Genomic DNA, 19,123 nt, shown 5'->3' on the forward strand with positions numbered 1-19,123 from the left:
ATGATTAACAGGACAGGTTCAGCTAACACCTTCTGACATAGATAAAATAAAAAGAAAAGAAAAAAGGAAAAAGAGCCTTCTCCTTGTGATGAGAACTCTTAGAATTTATTCTTCTAACAACTTTTCTCTATGCCACACAGCAGTGTTAACTACAGTCATCATCCTGTCTCCTTCCATTTTGATCCTCTTTAGAATTATCTAGGTCATCCTTGGTCCTGTGTTCTTTCACATGAATTTTGGGGTTAGCTTGCCATGCTCCATTAAAGATCCTGTTGAGATTTTGATAGAAATGAAATTGAGTTTCCTTGTTTAAAAATACAGGATCACACACAAAAAATGCACGATCTCTTTTAATTTATTCAGGCCTTCTTTTATGTCTCTCAAAAAAGTATTTTAGTTTTCATAATGAATGTCTTTTCTTAGGCCTCCATATACTTACAAATTTTGTTGATACTGTAATTTCTTTCTTAAAAATCATTTTCTGAATATTCCTGGTAACTGGGAACTTTACTCACCTTTCCATTTGGCTTTTATATCTAGCAACCTTGCTAAATCATTTATTATTTTAATAGTTTTCTGTATATCCTTCTGGATTTTTTATATAGATAATCCAAAAATGGTAATAATGATGAAAACTATGATGGCAATGATGAGAACTAATCTTTATTGAGCTAATATTCATGTGTCAGGGGGTGTTCCAAGTATTTTCTATGTATTAACTAATTTAATCTTCACAACAATTCTGTGGGGTAGGTACCATTCCTATTTTATAGATTTAAAAAAAAGGACAGAGTTAGGAATACTAAGTAAGGAAATACTAAGGAAATTATCAAACTCAGGGTCCCTGGCTCCAATCCTTTGCTCTAAACCACTATATTACACCATGTTTTATCTGCTTAGAAAGCTACACCTTCCAAGACTAAACCAGGAGAAAAACAGAAAATATGAACAGACCAATTACTGGTAATGAAATAGAATCAGTAATTTTAAAACTCCTAACAAACAAAAGTCCAGGAGCAGATGACTTTCACAGGTGAATTTTATCAATTACCTATCCTTGTCAAACTATTCAAAAAAAAATTACAGAGGAAGGAACACTTCCATACTCATTTTATGAGGACCACAGCACTCTGATATCATATCCAGAGGAAAACATCACACAAAAAAGAAAACTGCAGGCCAATATCACTTATGAACATAGATGTAAAAATCCTCAACAAAACACTAGCAAACCAAGTCCAACAATACATTAAAAGGTTCCTACACCATGATCAAATGCATTTATGCCAGAGATGCAAGAATTTTTCAGTATCTATAAATCAATGTGATATATACCACATTAATAAATTGAAGAATAAAAATCATACGATCATATCAACAGATGCAGAAAAAGCTCTTAATAAAACTCAACATCCATGTATAATAAAACCTCTCCAGAAAGTGGTCACAGGGGAAACATATCTGAACCTAATGAAGGCCACATATAATAAACACACAGCTAACACCATACTCAATGGTGAAAAGCTGAAAACATTTTCTCTAAGATGAGGAACAAGACATAGATACATACTCTCACCACTTTTATTCAACATAGTATTTGAAGTCTTAGCCACAGCAATCAGAGAAGGAAAAGAAATAAAAAGAATCCAAACTGGAATGGGAGAAGTAAAACTGTCACTGTTTGCAGATGACATGATACTACATATAGAAAATCCTAGAGACACTACCAGAAAACTACTAGTAATCATCAATGAATTCAGTAAAGTTGCAGGATATAAAATATACAGAAATCCATTGTAATTCTATACAATAACAACAAACTATCAGGGAATTCCCTGGCAGTTCAGTGGTTAGGACTCTGTGCTTTCAATGTCAAGGGTCTGGGTTCAATCCCCAGTTGGGGAACTAAGATTACACAAGTCGTGTGGCACAGTGAAAAATAAAACAAAACTATCAGAAAGAGAAAAAAAAAGGCAACAATCTCATATACTATCGCATCAAAGAGAAAAAAATACCTAGAAATAAACTTACCTAAGGAGGCAAAAGACCCATACTTGTAACATGATCAGACAATGATGAAAGAAATTAAAGATGACACAAATAGATGGAAGGATATACTGTGTTCTTAGATCGGAAGAATTAAGATTGTTAAAATGACCACACTACCCAAGGTAATCTACAGATTCAGGGCAATCCCTATCAACAGACCGATGGCATTTTTCACAGAACCACAACAAAAAATTTTTAATTTGTATGGAAACACAGAAAACCCCAAATAACCAAATCAATATTGAGAGAGAAGAACAGAGCTGGGGGAATTGTAGTGCTAAGAAAACTGGACAGTTACATGTAAAAGAACGAGATTAGGACATTTTTCTAACACTATATACAAAATATAAACTCAAAATGGATGGAAGACCTAAATGTAAGACCATGTACTATAAAATTCCTAATAGAAAACATAGACAAAATACACTTTGACATAAATCGCAGCTGTATTTTTTTTAATCTATCTCCTAAAAAATAGGAAATAAAAGCAAAAATAAACAAATGAGACTCCCAAGCCTTTGTACAGAAAAGTAAACCACCAACGGAATGAAAACTGTGCTGTATGCTAAGTCACTTCAGTCATGTCCAACTCTGCAACTCTATGGACTGTAGCCCTCCAGGCTCTTCTGTCCACAGGGTTCCCCAGGCAAGCATACTGGAGTGGGTGGACGTTTCCTCCTCCAGGGGATCTACCTGACCCAGGGATTGAACCCTCACATCCTGCACCTCCTGCCTTGGCAGGTGCACTCTTTACCACTGAGCCTCCTCGGAAGCCTCTGCTAACGTCAAGGAAATGCACATCAAAACCACAAGGACATGTAACCCCACCCCTGTCAGAATGGCTATCATCAAAAGTACACAAATAACAAATGTTGGCAGGGATGTGAAGAAAAAGGTACCCTCAGACAATGTTGGTGGGAACGTAAATTGGTGCAGCCACTGAGGAAAACAGTACAGAGGTCTCTCAAAAAACTACAAACAGCACCATAATATGACCCAGCAATTCCATTCCTGGGTATATACTGGGAAAAAAAAACCCACAACACTAATTCAAAACGATACATGCACCCCAGTGTCCACTGCAGCGTAATTCACAATAGCCAAGATATGGAAGCAACCTAAGTGTCCCTCAACAGATGAATTGTTAAAGAAGATGTGGTGTATATTAACAGTGGAATACTACTCAGCCATAAAACAAAATAAAAGTTTGCCATTTGGCGCAACATGGATGAATTTGGAGGCTATATTATGCTAACTGAAGTAAGTGAGACAGAAAAATAAATACTATTTGATATTACCCCCTTCATGGACCGCAGCCTTGTTGTGGCAAAGGGGCTTGCGTAACTCAATGAAGCTGTGAGCTGTGCTGTGCAAAACCACCCAAGACAGAATGGTCATAGTGAAGAGTTCTGACAAAACGTGGTCCACTGGAGGAAAGAATGGCAACCCACTCCAGTATTCTTGCTGCAAGAACCCCGTGAAAAGCATGAAAAGGCAAAAAGATACGACACTGGAAGATGAGCCCTCTAGGTTGGAAGGTATCCAATATGCTACTGAGAAAGAACAAATGGCAATTACTAATAGCTCCAGAAGAATGAAGCAGATGGGCTGAAGCAGAAATGACAGAGACATCACTTTGCTGACAAAGGTCCATACAGTCAAAAGTACAGTCATGTACAGATGTGACAGCTGGACTATCAAGAAGGCTGAGCACCAAAGAACTGAGGCTTTCGAATTCTGGTGCTGGAGAAGACTCTTGAGAGTCCCTTTGACTGCAAGGAGATCAAACTAGTTAATCCTAAAGGAAATCAACTCTAAATATTCATTGGAAGGACTGTTGCTGAAGCTGAAGCTCCAATACTTTGGCCACCTGATGTGTAGAGCCAACTCATTGGAAAAGACTCTGATGCTGGGAAAGACTGAAGGCAGGAGGAGAAGGGGCAGCAGAGGATGAGATGGTTGGAGGCATCACTGACTCAATGGACATGAATCTGAGCAAACTCCGTGAGACAGTGAAGGACAGATGAGCCTGGCATGCTGCAGTCCATGAGGTTGCAAAGAGTCAGACACTCAGCGACTGAAAAGCAACAATATGTATCACATATATCAATCTAAAAAATACAACAAACTAGTGAAGATAATAAAAAAAAAAATCAGACTCACACATATAGAGAACAAACTAATGATTACAAGTAGGGAGAGGGGTGGGGGGAGGGGCAATATAGGGTTAGGGGAATAAGAGATAGGATATAAAATAAGAGATAAGATATAAAACTATTATATATAAATAAGCTACAAGGATATATTTTACAACACAAAGAATATAGCCAATATTTTATAATAACTATAAATGGGATATAACTTTAAAAATTGTGAATCACTACATTGTACACTTGTAACTTAAATAATATTGTAAATCAACTACACTTCAACTTTAAAAAAGGCAATCTGTAATTTTTTCAGAGGTTCCCTCAAATTTTCTTCTATCTTTTTGAAGTTTCCAAGACAACAGACCTAGCTTATTATATAACAAATAAAACATTTTTCTGAAGACATAAATGACTATGTATGCGTTAGTCACTCAGTCTTGTCCAATCTTAGTGATCCCATGAACTGTAGTCCCCAGGCTCCTCTGTCCATGGAATTCTCTAGGCAAGAATACTGAAGTGGGTTGCCATTTCCTTCTCCAGGGGATCTTTTCCACCCTGGGATCGAACCTGGGTCTCCTGCATTGCAGGCAGATGCTTTACCATCTGAGCCACAAGAGAAGCCATGTATGTATGGCTTATATCATTTGACTATGTATGCCATATACCATTTCCTTTTAATTCATATCTAACATGCTTAGGACCTCTACCTCTACCTAAACTTTATAGGAGACTTAAATGGTCACAAATTTACATATACAACCTACTAGTAAGTTAAATCTTGACTTTAGAAAAACATAATATTCCTTTAGTAGCTGCTCTAATAAGTATTCTGAGAGGTGAGAGTCCCTTGGACTGCAAGGAGATCCAACCAGTCCATTCTGAAGGAGATCAGCCCTGGGATTTCTTTGAAAGGAATGATGCTAAAGCTGAAACTCCAGTACTTTGGCCACCTCGTGCGAAGAGTTGACTCATTGGAAAAGGCTCTGATGCTGGGAGGGATTGGGGGCAAGAGGAGAAGGGGACGACAGAGGATGAGATGGCTGGATGGTATCACTGACTTGATGGACGTGAGTTTGAGTGAACTCCGGGAGTTGGTGATGGACAGGGAGGCCTGGCGTGCTGCGATTCATGGGGTCACAAAGAGTCGGACACGACTGAGCGACTGAACTGAACTGAACCAAAACCAAAGACACTCTCAAGATCTGATTAAACACTGACAGTGGAGGCCGTCTACAAAGGTAATGTAAGCATTCAGAGATATCTGGAAACAGAAGAGATGAAGCAACACAGAAAAGCCTGTCTATTTCTACTAATGAGCAGTCTCAAAGGTATCTTGTCCATATTTGGGGAAAAAAATCTCTATCATTAAGAAAGATAAACTAAACAATAGAGATAAACTATCTTAGTGTGAATAACACCATAAAGAAAAACACTACTACACTTTATGTAGTCATGTGGCCCTTTGGAGTGGGTGGAAGTAAGGGCGGCTAAAGTGGAAATGCTATATTAACTCTATCTTCTTTACTAATTTCAAATAAGCATTGTTTTTCATCAATAAATAAAGACAGACATACATCCTAATCACTCAAAAAATTTTAGTAAAGGATATACAACAAAATATCTCCAAAATTTCTGATTTTATCCTACTTCTAAGTAATAACTGTCATAGCTATTAACTAGCATAGAAATGGAAGACATGCCTTCAAATCCAAAATTCTTATGTCTGACAGTCAGCCTCAAACTCTCCATCTTGTTCCATCTTATGAATATGTAAGATACCTAAAATGATAGCTAGTTAAGCAGTCATGGGTCCTAATAGGAGACATAAATTCTAAATAGCTTTAAAATTGAAAACTGTTATGGATGCATATATATGGAATTTAGAAAGATGGTAACGATAACCCTGTATGTGAGACAGCAAAAGAGACACACATGTATAGAACAGTCTTTTGGACTCTGTGGGAGAAGGCGAGGGTAGGATGATCTGAGAGAATAGCATTGAAACATGTATATTATCATATGTGAAACAGATCGCCAGTCCAGGTTTGATGCCTGAGACAGGGTGCTCAGAGCTGGTGCACTGGGAGGATCCTGAGGGATGGGATGGGATGGGGAGGGAGATGGTGGGGGTTCAGGAAAGGGAACACATGTACACCCATGGCTGATTCATGTCAATGTATGGCAAAAACCACTACAATACTGTAAAGTAATTACCCTTCAATAAAAAAAAAAAAAAAGTTATGGCAAATAACTGTCTTCTGCTACCATAGTACTCCTTATGGGATAATTTTATTTTCAATTACTTGGTATGAAAATGTTCATCTCTACGATGAGTTTCTAAAGTCTCTAATTAGTCATATTTATATCAAGAGTACTAAACCTAACATTTCAGTTTAACAGTTATGAAAAATTTGATTAAAATTATTATTAAAAATAAAACATCCCTTTCTGTAGTAAGTATAATTATACAAAATAACGTATTAGATTTGGAAACCCCACAAAATATTTGTAAATCATTTGTACTCAAATAAAGTTGGAATTTAAACCTTTATCTTGATGACTGTTAGTTGTCCCCAGGTACTGTAAGTCAGAATCCACACTGCCAGTTTTACCACATATCTGTGAAAATCCAAGTTGTCCACATTTCCCAGAGAGATTTGTCTGATGAGTCCCACTAGTGCCTTTGGAAGGAGAAGAAAAACATAAAATCAAAAGTTTACTTCATGAACACAACTAATTTCACAAATGTTGTGTCCTTTGTGTGGGAATAAATACAAGAGTATATGTACATTAAGCCAGGCAGGCAAGAAAGATTTGCCTGCAGTCAGATTTGCTGTTGGCAGATCTGATTAGTGACAGGGGTTAAAGGACAGAAGATGGACTGGTCAGGCACAGAGAAAAGAAAAATATGTTGAAAAATATACACAAAGGCAGTTTCTTCCTATATGTTCCCGTCTCTCACCATGGAAGGTTTCTCTGGACCTCGATTTCCTTCTTCCCAGGATTTGTAGTAAATTTACACTCTACTCAAAAAGGTCTACTGCGGGACTCGTTTTCTTTCTTTCCTAACATGTAACACACATTTGGAGAAGGCAATGGCACCCCACTCCAGTACTCCTGCCTGGAAAATCCCATGGACGGAGGAGCCTGGTAGGCTGCAGTTCATGGGGTCGCTAAGAGTCGGACATGACTGAGCGACTTCACTTTCACTTTTCACTTTTCACTTTCATGCATTGGAGAAGGAAATGGCAACCCACCCCAGTGTTCTTGCCTGGAGAATCCCAGGGACAGGGGAGCCTGGTGGGCTGCCGTCATGGGGTCACACAGAGTAGGACACGACTAAAGCAAATTAGCAGCAGCAGCAGCAGCAGCAACACACATTCACGTACTTTCTAAGCTTACCCAGGTATATTTTCCAGATCCCTACCCTCCCACCTGAAACTCGTTAAGGTTATTTCTGGGCAGGGGTATAAGTCTGAAGGAAAAAAGGTGATATTGACCTCTCTGATGTTTAGTTCATTCTCTATAAAATTCTTTTTATGTAGTTCTAAAATTCTGATTTTTATAATTCTATGACTTCAAGCCCCTTTATCCAGCATGAACTGGATGTCTGCTAAGTTAATTCTTAACTCTATACTCTGGTTAAGTGAGAGTAGGACTATAAAGAAAGTTGGGCACTGAAGAATTGATGCTTTTGAACTGTGGTGTTGGAGAAGACTCTTGAGAGTCCCTTGGACTGCAAGAAGATCAAACCAGTCAATCCTAAAGGAAATCAGTCCTGAATATTCATTGGAAGGACTGATGCTGAAGCTGAAACTTTGGCTACCTGATCCGAAGAACTGACTCACTGGAAAAGACCCTGATGCTGGGAAAGACTGAAGGCAGGAGGAGAAGGGGATGGCAGAGGAGACGGTTGGATGGCATCACTGACTCAATGGACATGAGTTTGAGCAAGCTCTGGGAGTTGGTGATGGACAGGGAAGCCTGGCGTGCTGCAGTTCATGCAGTCACAAAGACACGACTGAGGGACTGAACTGAATTAAATACTCTAGTTATACTTTCTCCCTAAATCTTGCCTCGCTACCAACCACAAACCCTCCCACAAACCTTTCTCTTCTCTAAAATTCAGCTCAAGTTCAACCTCTTTCTTGGAGTTATCATAAACCACTTCAATACCTATGATCTCTTCCTTTCTTGAATCGCTATAGTACTTATAATTTATATCCTTCAACCTAACATTAAGTTACATGCTGTCTTCTTCTTTATTTAAAATCTGTACAGTTAGGTAAGAAATTCTAGATGATACAAAAAAACACAGGCTTTATAAAAATCCCAAGCAATGCTTCAAACTTAACTGGATATATTCTTGCACTTCTTTTTCTCTATCAAATACACACTCAACTACACGATCATTGTAAGACCTCATTTTTATAAGAAAATATTACGGAATTTTATTGCATAAAGATCTACAAATTCTCCTACAGCAACGTTTTCTAAATATTGTGTCATAGCCAATAAATTTCAATAACTTGTATCACTTGGATCTTAAGTAAAAGACAAACTCAATCTTTATCTCATTCTCCACATTCCACTGCTAAATGATTTCCTTTTGTCAACACATCACCATTTTTCTAATTACCTGGGTGCTAAGTCTAGAAATCTTTTTCTATTCCCCTTTTTTCTATTTTATGTCATCATCATATTTTTCTGATTATTCATTTCTATTCAATCTGTAAACAACCTTGTCACGCTAGTTGCTTTGTTCTTTAACGAAGTAAGTCTCCATCAGCTCCCTATAGCTTACAAGTACTAGCTCAAATTTTTGAATCTAGAACACAAGGGTTCTCCACATTCCAATTACTCTTTGACCATCTAAAATGAAACTTGCCTTTATACTGCTGTCAGAAATCTCAAGCCCATTCCTAATGTGAGCCTTTGCTCTCTTCATACCTCCCCTTAACATCTGGAATCATACATATATCCCAAGCTCAAGTATTATCTCCTCTTTAATGATTTTTCTAACTGATAAGGACCATGACGGGACAATGGCCTCAGAATAATAATATATTTACTTTCTATAACACTTACTTTAGGCAACTAAACATCTTCCCAGTTGTTCTGGCCAAAAAAAGCTTAGAGCTCTTTCAACTTCCCTCTCACACTCCTACACAACCCATCAGCAAATCACAGTAACTGTACCTTTGACTTATAATCAGGATCCAATCACTTTTCACTATAATCACTGCTGCACTGGTCAAAACCTCCATTGACTCCAGCCTAGATCACAACAGACTCCATGTTTTCTCCCTTGCTTGCATTAATCTATTTCAAATGTAACATCCTCCAAGTCTGGAAAGCAAGCCAATTGATGTTACTTCTTTCCTCAAAATATTCTTCAATATTTTGAAGCCCATTCAATAGTTTATTAGGCCTTAAATAGGAGCCCATATTATTCTCCTCAATTTAATTTTCTACTTCTCTTCCCTTTACTCTTTTCATTCTAGATTTACTAGCTTCTTCGATCTTTCTCAAATACGTCCTGTACTCTGCATTAACTGTACCCTCTTCTTGGAATCATTTGCTGTTCTCTCATGGTATCTATGTGATTTGCTCCAAATATTCCCTTCTCAATATGGCCTTCTTTCATCACACTATTTAAAATAGCCCCTCCTCTATATTCCTCTTCTTTGCTTATTTTTTCTCATAGCATTTATCACCATTTAATTTACTCTGTTTTGCATTTATTTAATGTTTGCTTTGCCCGAACTAGAATGTAAGATCTATTAGGCAGAAAGTTTTCCCTATTTTGTTGAATGCTATATCCCCAGGCTTCCATGGTGGTTCAGTGGTAAAGAATCCGCCTGCCAAGTATGAGACACAGGTTCAGTCCCTGGGTTGGGAAGATCCCCTGGAGAAGGAAATGGCAAACTATTCCAGTATTCTTGCCTAGGAAATCCTATGGACAGAGGAGCCTGGCAGGCTACAGTCCATGGACAACAATAAATATACCCAGTACTTAGAAAAGTATCTGCACATACTTAGAAACATATCTGTACACAGGATATACTCAGTAAAAATGGGTTGTTGATGAAGCAAATACTGCCTTACATTAATACCCAAAGGATTTCAGTGAGAAACGCTTCCTGGATCTTATGAGACAATTGTGTCAAACTGTCCATTTTTATCAGGTCTTTAACAAATATTATTGAATTTGAACTGTCTACCAGATTATAAGTTCTAAGAGGTTCTGAATGAACTATGAAGATTAGAGAAATCTTTAACTTAGTTCAACATGTTCATTACCTGCAACTTTCACTTACCAGCAGCACATATAGGAAGAGAATCTGGGTTAAATTCCCGACTATTCTGAAATACAGTTCTTGACGCTCTTTTTCTGCTAAAACATAAATCATCGTTGACTGGCATTCCTTGAGATGGCTTTAATTTTGGAGATGGAATGAAATCATATGCTGAAAACTATAAAAACGGAATAACAAATCAGCAAATGTAGTTAAGTCTACTTGGTAATGAATATGATGGAATAATTTAGACTTAATTATGAAATTCAGATTAAAAGAAAAAATTAATAAATGTATCAAATATACAATGATACAAATAAACATCCACATGTATTACGGTACCCTAGCAGTATTTCTTCATGCCATGATATAAATGCTAATTTTTTTTCCTTTCTCAAACCTTACCCCAAACGTTTTCTGTACCTTACCTTCCTAGAGTACACAACTGGTAGCTAGGAAGGAAAGAATGCAAACGACAAAAAGAGTGAAATGATGACTTGAATAAAGGAAAGACCATTTCTGATTCAGCAGCATGGCCTGTCACACTATGCCATCTTTGAGCAGTGGACAATAAATGCCAGTCGAAGGTCACTGAACCAGCAAGCATCCCACTTTACTCTTCTTACTGAGGCAAATTTACTATCCATAATCTGCAGCCCAAATGTAAATGTAATCTATATCATGGTTCCTTTAGGAGATTTTTATAAGAGGTCTTTTAGTTAAAACCCAAAACATAATAGTTTATATATGCCTAGTACTTTATAATTTCCAACTCCTTTTCCACATACCCAGTTTGATTTTTAAGGTACAAGAGTGCCAGAATAGAATTTTGAAACTCAACCTAATCATAGTTAAAGAACTATGTAAAAGCATGATTCAAGTGTTGCGAATCCTTCACCAACAATGGCCTCGATTGTTCTGGATCATTTCACGCTGATCATGGCTACAGAACATTTTAAAAACTGAGTGAACAGACAAGAAATTATATTTACTGTCCTTATATTTATTTGGAGCTTAAAGACATAATCAAATCTACATATGCAGTGAACTGTAAGTCTTCTCAGGTATCCTTAGCAAACTTTGTCAAGTGTCAAATAGCAATGAAATACAATAAAATTACAGATACACCTATTTGAAAACTTCTTAGCTATTTGACTATTACAAGATTAAGATTATCAAATAGATATCAAGTAACTTGTTATTCCTCATCAAATTTTGTGGGAAAACTATTAACTCGTTCAAAAATTAACCCCCAAAATACCAGTGAGAAGTAATGAATGCTTCAGCAGAAAAAGGCCTGATTTTACTTTCTCAAAATCCAATACTATAATTTTTGAGACTGATTATAGGCTTCCCTGGGAGCACAGTGGTAAAGAATCCACCTGCAGTGTAGGAGACATGGGTTCAATCACTGGTTTGGGAAGATCCCCTGGAGAAGGAAATGGTAACCCACTCCAGTATCCCAGCCTGGGAAATTCCATGGACAGAGAAGCCTGGCGGGCGATAGTCCGCCAGGGCTGGAAAGAGTCAGACATGACTTAGTGACTAAACAACGATGACTGATTTTATAGCAGTCAGCATGAAAAGGAGGGAGCCTCCCAACCCAGGGATCGAACTCAGGTCTCCTGCATTGCAGGCAGATTCTTTACCAGCTGAGCCACCAGGGAAGCCCATGAAAAGGACACAATGGAATAAAAATGAAACCAATCACAGTCAACTTTTGATTAGATACATTAAAAGAAAATATACTAACCCAGTTAATATCATGAGTAATCCAGAGATAATTCTCCAGTATGGAATGCATTTACATTAGACTTACTCTGTAATTAATCTCTTTTTAAAAAAGCTTTTTTATATTGGAGTATAGCCAATTGACTGTTGCGATGGTTTCAGGTGGACAGTAACGGGCTGCAGCCATACAAATAATACATCCCTTCTCCACTAAACTCCCCTCCCAGGAGTAATTAATTTCTACTTAGAGAACAGAACATTAGAATGTATGACAGTGAAGACAACAACTAGTGATAGGGGTAATGAGGGTGGAGATACAGTGGGTAGTAGTAGCAGTGGAGAATATATCTGCTAGTGTGGCATTTTCCAGGGTTTAGGAGAAGTCAGGAATTACATTCTGCTGTAGAAAAATCTGCAAATATTTGAAAGCAGACTGTAGGACATACCAATTATTATTAACATGAGAGGTCCTTTATGGTCTTTCTCAAAAGTAGGTAAATTATTTTCATCAGGATAAGCTTTGACGGGACTAAACAATAAACAAGGGAAAAGGAATGAGTTAGCATAAAAGGGAAAAGTACACATATAGTTTGCAAAAGTTGTGAGCTAAATTTACAAAATATGAAGCAGTCTGTTTAAAGGATCTTATGACTCTTAGATAGAACTGAGTTTTCAGTGTTTGAAGTTAATGTCTTAAAATTTAATTCATTTAATTCCTTGTAGGAAATGAAAGTGTTATAAAAGGTGAGTTTCACATTTAATATTAACAATGATTTGAAATTCACATAGTCTAATCTACTATTTTAATCTCGCTTTTTAGTAACTCTTAACCTTTGGACTTGACTCCTAATATATTTTTCATAAAAACATTTCTTTGACCTAACACATCTTAGTTCAGCTTTTGGCAAGGAGTGTTAAGGACATCACAAAAATAGTTTTAATTCTACCTTGGTATAGATAGTAGCAAATTATCAGGATAACACCTTTTAATAGCTAACCCTCTCAGAAACCACCTACACTCCTGCCTTTATTGAGCTCATACTAAATTTATCTTAATCTCCAGCCTCCAGTTTTTGGACCTTCATTTTCTACCGGTTCTTTCTAGTTTTACCTGAACTTCAACCTTGCCTCTTAATGACAGCCATTAAAAAAAGTTTATTCCAATTACCTCCAAAATCACCTTCTGAAATATCTTTGTATGTTTTTTCAAATCATTTTCTATGCAAACTTTAAGAAAGCACAGTTGTGATACCAAATATAACACGTTTTATCTCCTACTTTTGCACATTCAAGGGAAAACATAGACTGTGAGTTTAGTTAATGACCTCGGTTACTAGGTTAAAGAACAAGGAAAAAATGTTCATAAACTTAAAAGTTTTTAATATATGGCATGTACTTGTGCAGAAAAAGTTCACATAGAAATTCTACTTAAGATGGCTTTTTGGACAAATCAGAGTCAGTAGAAGGCAGCTATTTGTCTTTGCCCACATTTTATCACTGTGTAAAAATAATAGTATAATTGTTTGTCCAAATTTGAACTTATCCTCTCAGGAAACACCTAATTAACTTAAATTTCCTAAATTTCCTCTACTGGTTTCACTGGTTGGATACCTTAACATTACTCCTGTTCAAATTATAAAATTGCAAAATCACATGTTCAGTTAAATTACATAATAGATAATATCTTTATTAACACAGATCAATTTTTATAATGCCATAAATCTTATAATGCTTAATATATTATTTATAATTTCCAGACTCTTAATTAAGATTTTAGACTAATAAAATTGAATGAAAAAAATTAAACTATCAAATATAGTTGATAGGTTCATATAGTCAAAGCTATGGTTTTTCCAGTGGTCATGTATGGATGTGAGAGTTGGACCATAAAGCAATCTGAGTGCCGAAGAATTGATGCTTTTGAACTGTGGTGTTGGAGAAGACTCTTGAGAGTCCCTTGGACTGCAAGGAGATCAACCCAGTCAAATCCTAAAGGAAATCAGTCCTGAATATTCATTGGAAGGACTGATGCTGAAGCTGAAACTCCAATACTTTGGTTACCTGATGTGAAGAACTGACTCATTGGAAAAGACCCTGATGCTGGGAAAGATTGAAGGCAGGAGGAGAAGGGGACGACAGAGGATGAGATGGCTGGATGGCATCACTGACTCGATGGACATGAGTCTGAATAAGCTCCAGGAGTTGGTGATGGACAGGGATGCCTGGCGTGCTGCAGTCTAGGGGGTTGCAAAGTCGCACACAACTGAGCGACTGAACTGAATTGATAGTTGATTTACAATATGGTATTAATTTCTGCTGTACAGCAAAGTGACTTGATTATATGTATGTATTCTTTTTCATATTCTTTCCCATTATGGTTTATCACAGGATATTAAATATAGTTCCCTGTGTTAAATATGCTTTTAATTTATCCTTGTCTGTTATACATTATAGGATAACCATCAAACAAACAGGTTAAAGGACATACAAAAGCCTCTGGATGATGACAAAATACATGTTTATTTCTGTCACTTAAACCATTATAAAAAGGACATATATAGTCATGGAAAGAATAAAAAGACAGCTCTTGGTTACATGAATTTCAGTTTTTTTCTGTGAGGAAACAAAAGTTGGTATCTTTGGGTGAGGTTATATTTAATATATATAACTGACACTGCCTTAGGTTAAAAAGTTACAGGGAAATAAAAGTAGGTACCCAAGGAAATGCATATGTTTTCTCTATTTATCATGATAAGTGCTATGGTTTTTTTAGACCATAAAATCAATACAATGTATACATTATCTTATTTAATATTCTTAAGGTTTAGTTTTCAAAACTTATTTTAAAATTATTTTAAAGTTTTTAAATAGACCTGAGAATAGATATGCTTTTGGATTGCTCTTAATTTTGACAAGTACTAAAAATAAGTTTTTCAGGAATTCCCTGGTAGCCCAGTGGTTAGGACTCAGGGCTTTCACTGCTCTGGCCCAAGGTTCAATCCCTGGTCAGGGAACTAAGATCTTGCAAGCCATGCGGTGCAGTCAATAACAACAACAACATAAATAAATAAACAGAAAAAAGTTTTTCAAATACTTCAGACATCTTGATAAAATTTTAAGAAGAAAAATAATGACTACTTATTGGAAACAGTCCAACATCTGCACTGATATTAGATATATTTTCAGGATTGTTCATGATTTTGACATGTTTTAAAACTAAGGGTTTTTCTCTTTTAGACACTCCAATCATATTTTTAAAAGAACAGAGAGGGAGGTTCAAGAAGGAGGGGATATATATGTATGTATGGCTGATTCATGTCGAGGTTTGACAGCAAACAACAAAATTCTGTAAAGCCATCATCCTTCAATTAAAAAAAAATAAATAACAAAAACTACTTGCTGGAAATAACATACTATCCAAGGAAATTTCAATTTTTAGGATTAAGTTCACACCAAATACATTACTGCAACTTAGCGATTTGGGATTTTCTATTACCTTTAAATTTGTCACATTAAGTATTCTAAATCTTTCCCACATTCTTCAAATGTCTGATTCTCTATTTTCCATTCTCAGCTTGGTTCTTCATTTACCAGATTATGGAAGCCTAATACTAGAGCCCTGCCCTTAAAACGTGACTCACAAATCAGCAGCATCAGCAACAACTAGAAGCTTACTAGACATGTAGTCTCAGAACCCCTCTCCAGACAAACTGAACCAGAATCTGTACTTCAACAAGATCCTGAGGGAATTTTTATGGACATTAAAATTTGATAAGCACTACTCCAGAGCTCATTGTCTTCAATGTCCAGAGCTCCATTCTTTTGGTTAAAAAAAAAAAATCTGCAGTCTCAACATCTTTCTGAATCCTAAATTATCTTCCTTTAATTTTTTCCTCCAATTCCAGAACAAAAAAGACTTCTGCCTCTGTTCCAAAGCTAACCTCTCTACATACCCATGTTCTTGATTCATTCAGTATATAACGACACTAATTCCTTGCCTTTCCCTCTCAATTTGATTCTCAACTATGATGAGAGAGATCAAATCATATATTCCTTGCAAATCTAAGATCTACCACAGTACAGAGTAAGCATGGTGAAGTCACCAGTGGCTCTTTGCTACTTTAAATGAGGTGGTTCCTATTTAAAAAGAAAACATAGTGATAACTCATCCTGCTACATCCTACTACATCTTGCTTGGTCTTTTCTTTTACCCTCAAACCCTGCGATTCTACTTTCTCACTTAGATATTTGTGGATACTGACTGCAGACACAGCACTGTTAGTACTGTTATATAAAAAAACAACAACAGTCATTATCAACACAGTGCTTACCATTACTGAAGAAAAAGACGACATGGTTCTCATGGGCTAAATACCAAAAGAGGAAAAAAACGCTAGGCAGTGCTTTTAAGAGTAATCTATAAGCTTGAACTTGGCTTCACACTTAGTGGATGATCAAAAAGATGCTTAATAAATGTTTAGTGCTTGTATTAATAAATATTTTATCAGTTCATCTCATAAACTTATAAATTTAGTCTCTAAAACCACTTTTTCCCATGTCTCACTGACTTTTCAGTAACCAAATTTTCTACCTTAAAAAAGCTATAGAACCTAATAACTACATATACAAGTGAAGCAAGTATGCTCCTTACTTTTCAGTCTAGGTTACCGTGACACTTAATTCATTGTAGAGAAATCTGTTAAGAAAAATATAGCTAACATGGTGGCCAAGTAGTGATGGCTGATTATTGGACCCCACTAACCCATTAAAATAGTCCTAAAAGCACAGAAAGAGATGCAAAGTTAGAATACCACAAGAATCTGCTTATCATAGTATACATTGGGGCATAAAAAGAGTCAACTAAATGGCAGAAACAAAATTAAAACGTATAAATATTCAAAATTAAGAACAACTAAACCAACTGATATTATATAATCTAACATGAAACAGCCATTAAAGATCCTACTATAGATTATTTGATGTCAAAGAAAAAAAATTCATGATAAAGTGAAAGAGAGAGACTTTCGTGTATGGAAAAAATAACGTCATTAGTATACACAAACTGAAATGGCACTTGAAGACGAGGCAACAAAATGTTCACTGAATGCTTTTCTCAGTAGTAAGACTGCTGAAAATCTTAAATTTCTTCTTTGTGCCTTTCTATATTTTCCAAATTTTCTATAACAAGCACATACAGCTTTTAATAATCAGATGACTTATTAGGAGGAAATTAAGATAAAATTATGAGAAAAGTATCTTCAAAAGTTATTTTACAAGTAGCTAGCTGATATATAAGAATAAATCATGCTTTTTCTGATTTCATTCTCCTCAAAAAACTCTCCTGCCTTTAACAGCAATGATGTGCTTCCTGAAACTCTTTTTACTTCACTTCTAAAACTTTTGTTCTTCCTTGATTCTCTTCCAAGTCTTAGGCACTCTTTGTGTTTTCCTTGTTTGGTTCCATCTCCTACTGCTGTTCCCTAAATGGGGCTGTATGCTGAGACTGAGACTTAAGCACTTGCTCTTGTTCTGAGAGCTCCTCAAATCTCACAGTTTCAACAAATTACTTCTCAATACGTGACTTCCAAGTTCTACACCCTAGTTCTTTCTCTGTCTCTTTAATAGTGGTCTTCAACAAATTCAACCAAGTGTTCTTCCACTATCTAAAACTCATTTTCCCTTGTTGGGTCTTTCTTATTCATGGATTTATTATGCATTTTTGTCACTTCAATCAAATCTGAGTTATCCCTCTTTCTCTTTATCTTCCTTTCCTCCAACACTTTGGCCACTAAAATCCTTTGAAATGCCTCTTACCTGATACCCTGCTAATTCTAATGAAACTCAACAATGACACGTAAAGCACTAACTGATCTTCCCAGTCTCCAGTCTCCACCTTCTCAAAAAAAAAAGAAAAGCCCACACAACTTAGACATTGCTGCTGTTGTGATTAGCTTTCCTAAAATACTGCTTAAAAAAAAGAAGAGAAGGAAAAAACCAAAACCAAACAACCCCTGTAGTCTCAAACCACTGTCAAAATAATAGACTAAACTCTTTAATCTGGCATTCAAGGGTCTCCAGTCTTCAAAGGCCTGCTGTTTTAACCTTTCTTTTTTCCTACCACTGTTATACAAAATAATCCCTCTAAGCAAACTAATCTATTTATCTTCAAAATGAGCTACAGGAGTATGTAACTGAAACATTTCTGAGTTTTTATAGAAGCATCTTATGTCATTAACTTGCTCTATGTGGACAAGACAGAAATAACATTTTAACAATAGACTGCAAATGTTAAAATTGAGCCTGGGCAAGAGTCAGTACAAATTAGAAAAGGGGTCACGTCATTCTGGAAAAGGCAAAACTATGCAGACAGTAAAAGACCAGTGTTTGCGAGGAGTTAGGAAGGGAGGGATAAATAGGAGCACAGAGAATTTTAGGGCAGTGAATTATTCTGTGCGATACTACAATGATGGATATGGGTCATGGATATATTTGTCCAAACCCATAGAATGTATAATACCAAAAGCAAATACTAATGTCAATGCACGTTCATCAGCTGTAAAAAATACACTGCTTTAGGAGAGACGGTGTTAGTGAAGGAGGTTTCATGTGTGGGTGTGCAAAAGGGCTTTAAGGAAACTCTGTACTTTCAGTCTTGTTGTGAACCTAAACCTACTCTAAAATATAGTACTGCCCTATTATTTTAAAAATATACATGTACTTTTAAAAACTGCACACATAAAAATATTTAGGTATTTAATCCCTGTCATTCATTATACTAATTTCCAATGTATCAATAATTCTTCTACAGACCATTTCTGAGCAAGAAAGTACAGTCAATCCTCCAAATCGATGGGTTCTGCAACCACAGATTCAACTGTAGATTGAAAATATATA

At 36.3% G+C, this 19,123-nt stretch overlaps 1 protein-coding gene across 4 annotated transcripts in view; it reads right to left on the reverse strand.

Annotated features, from left to right (window-relative positions):
- Nucleotides 1-19,123, reverse strand: part of TOGARAM1 (TOG array regulator of axonemal microtubules 1) — a 79,732-nt gene that overhangs the window by 54,232 nt on the left and 6,377 nt on the right. For 3 of the 4 annotated variants that reach the window (XM_025271420.3, XM_025271418.3, XM_025271421.3), the window contains exons 2-3: nt 10,520-10,676; nt 6,746-6,880 (exon numbers count right to left, since the gene is read on the reverse strand). In XM_025271420.3, the coding sequence (XP_025127205.3) occupies nt 6,746-6,880; nt 10,520-10,676 (292 nt within the window). The remainder of the gene's footprint in view (nt 1-6,745; nt 6,881-10,519; nt 10,677-19,123) is intronic. The other variant, XM_025271419.3, reaches the window with a different exon arrangement.

The sequence above is a fragment of the Bubalus bubalis genome, chromosome 20 (assembly GCF_019923935.1).
Source record: "Bubalus bubalis isolate 160015118507 breed Murrah chromosome 20, NDDB_SH_1, whole genome shotgun sequence".
Taxonomy (NCBI): Eukaryota; Metazoa; Chordata; class Mammalia; order Artiodactyla; family Bovidae; genus Bubalus; species Bubalus bubalis.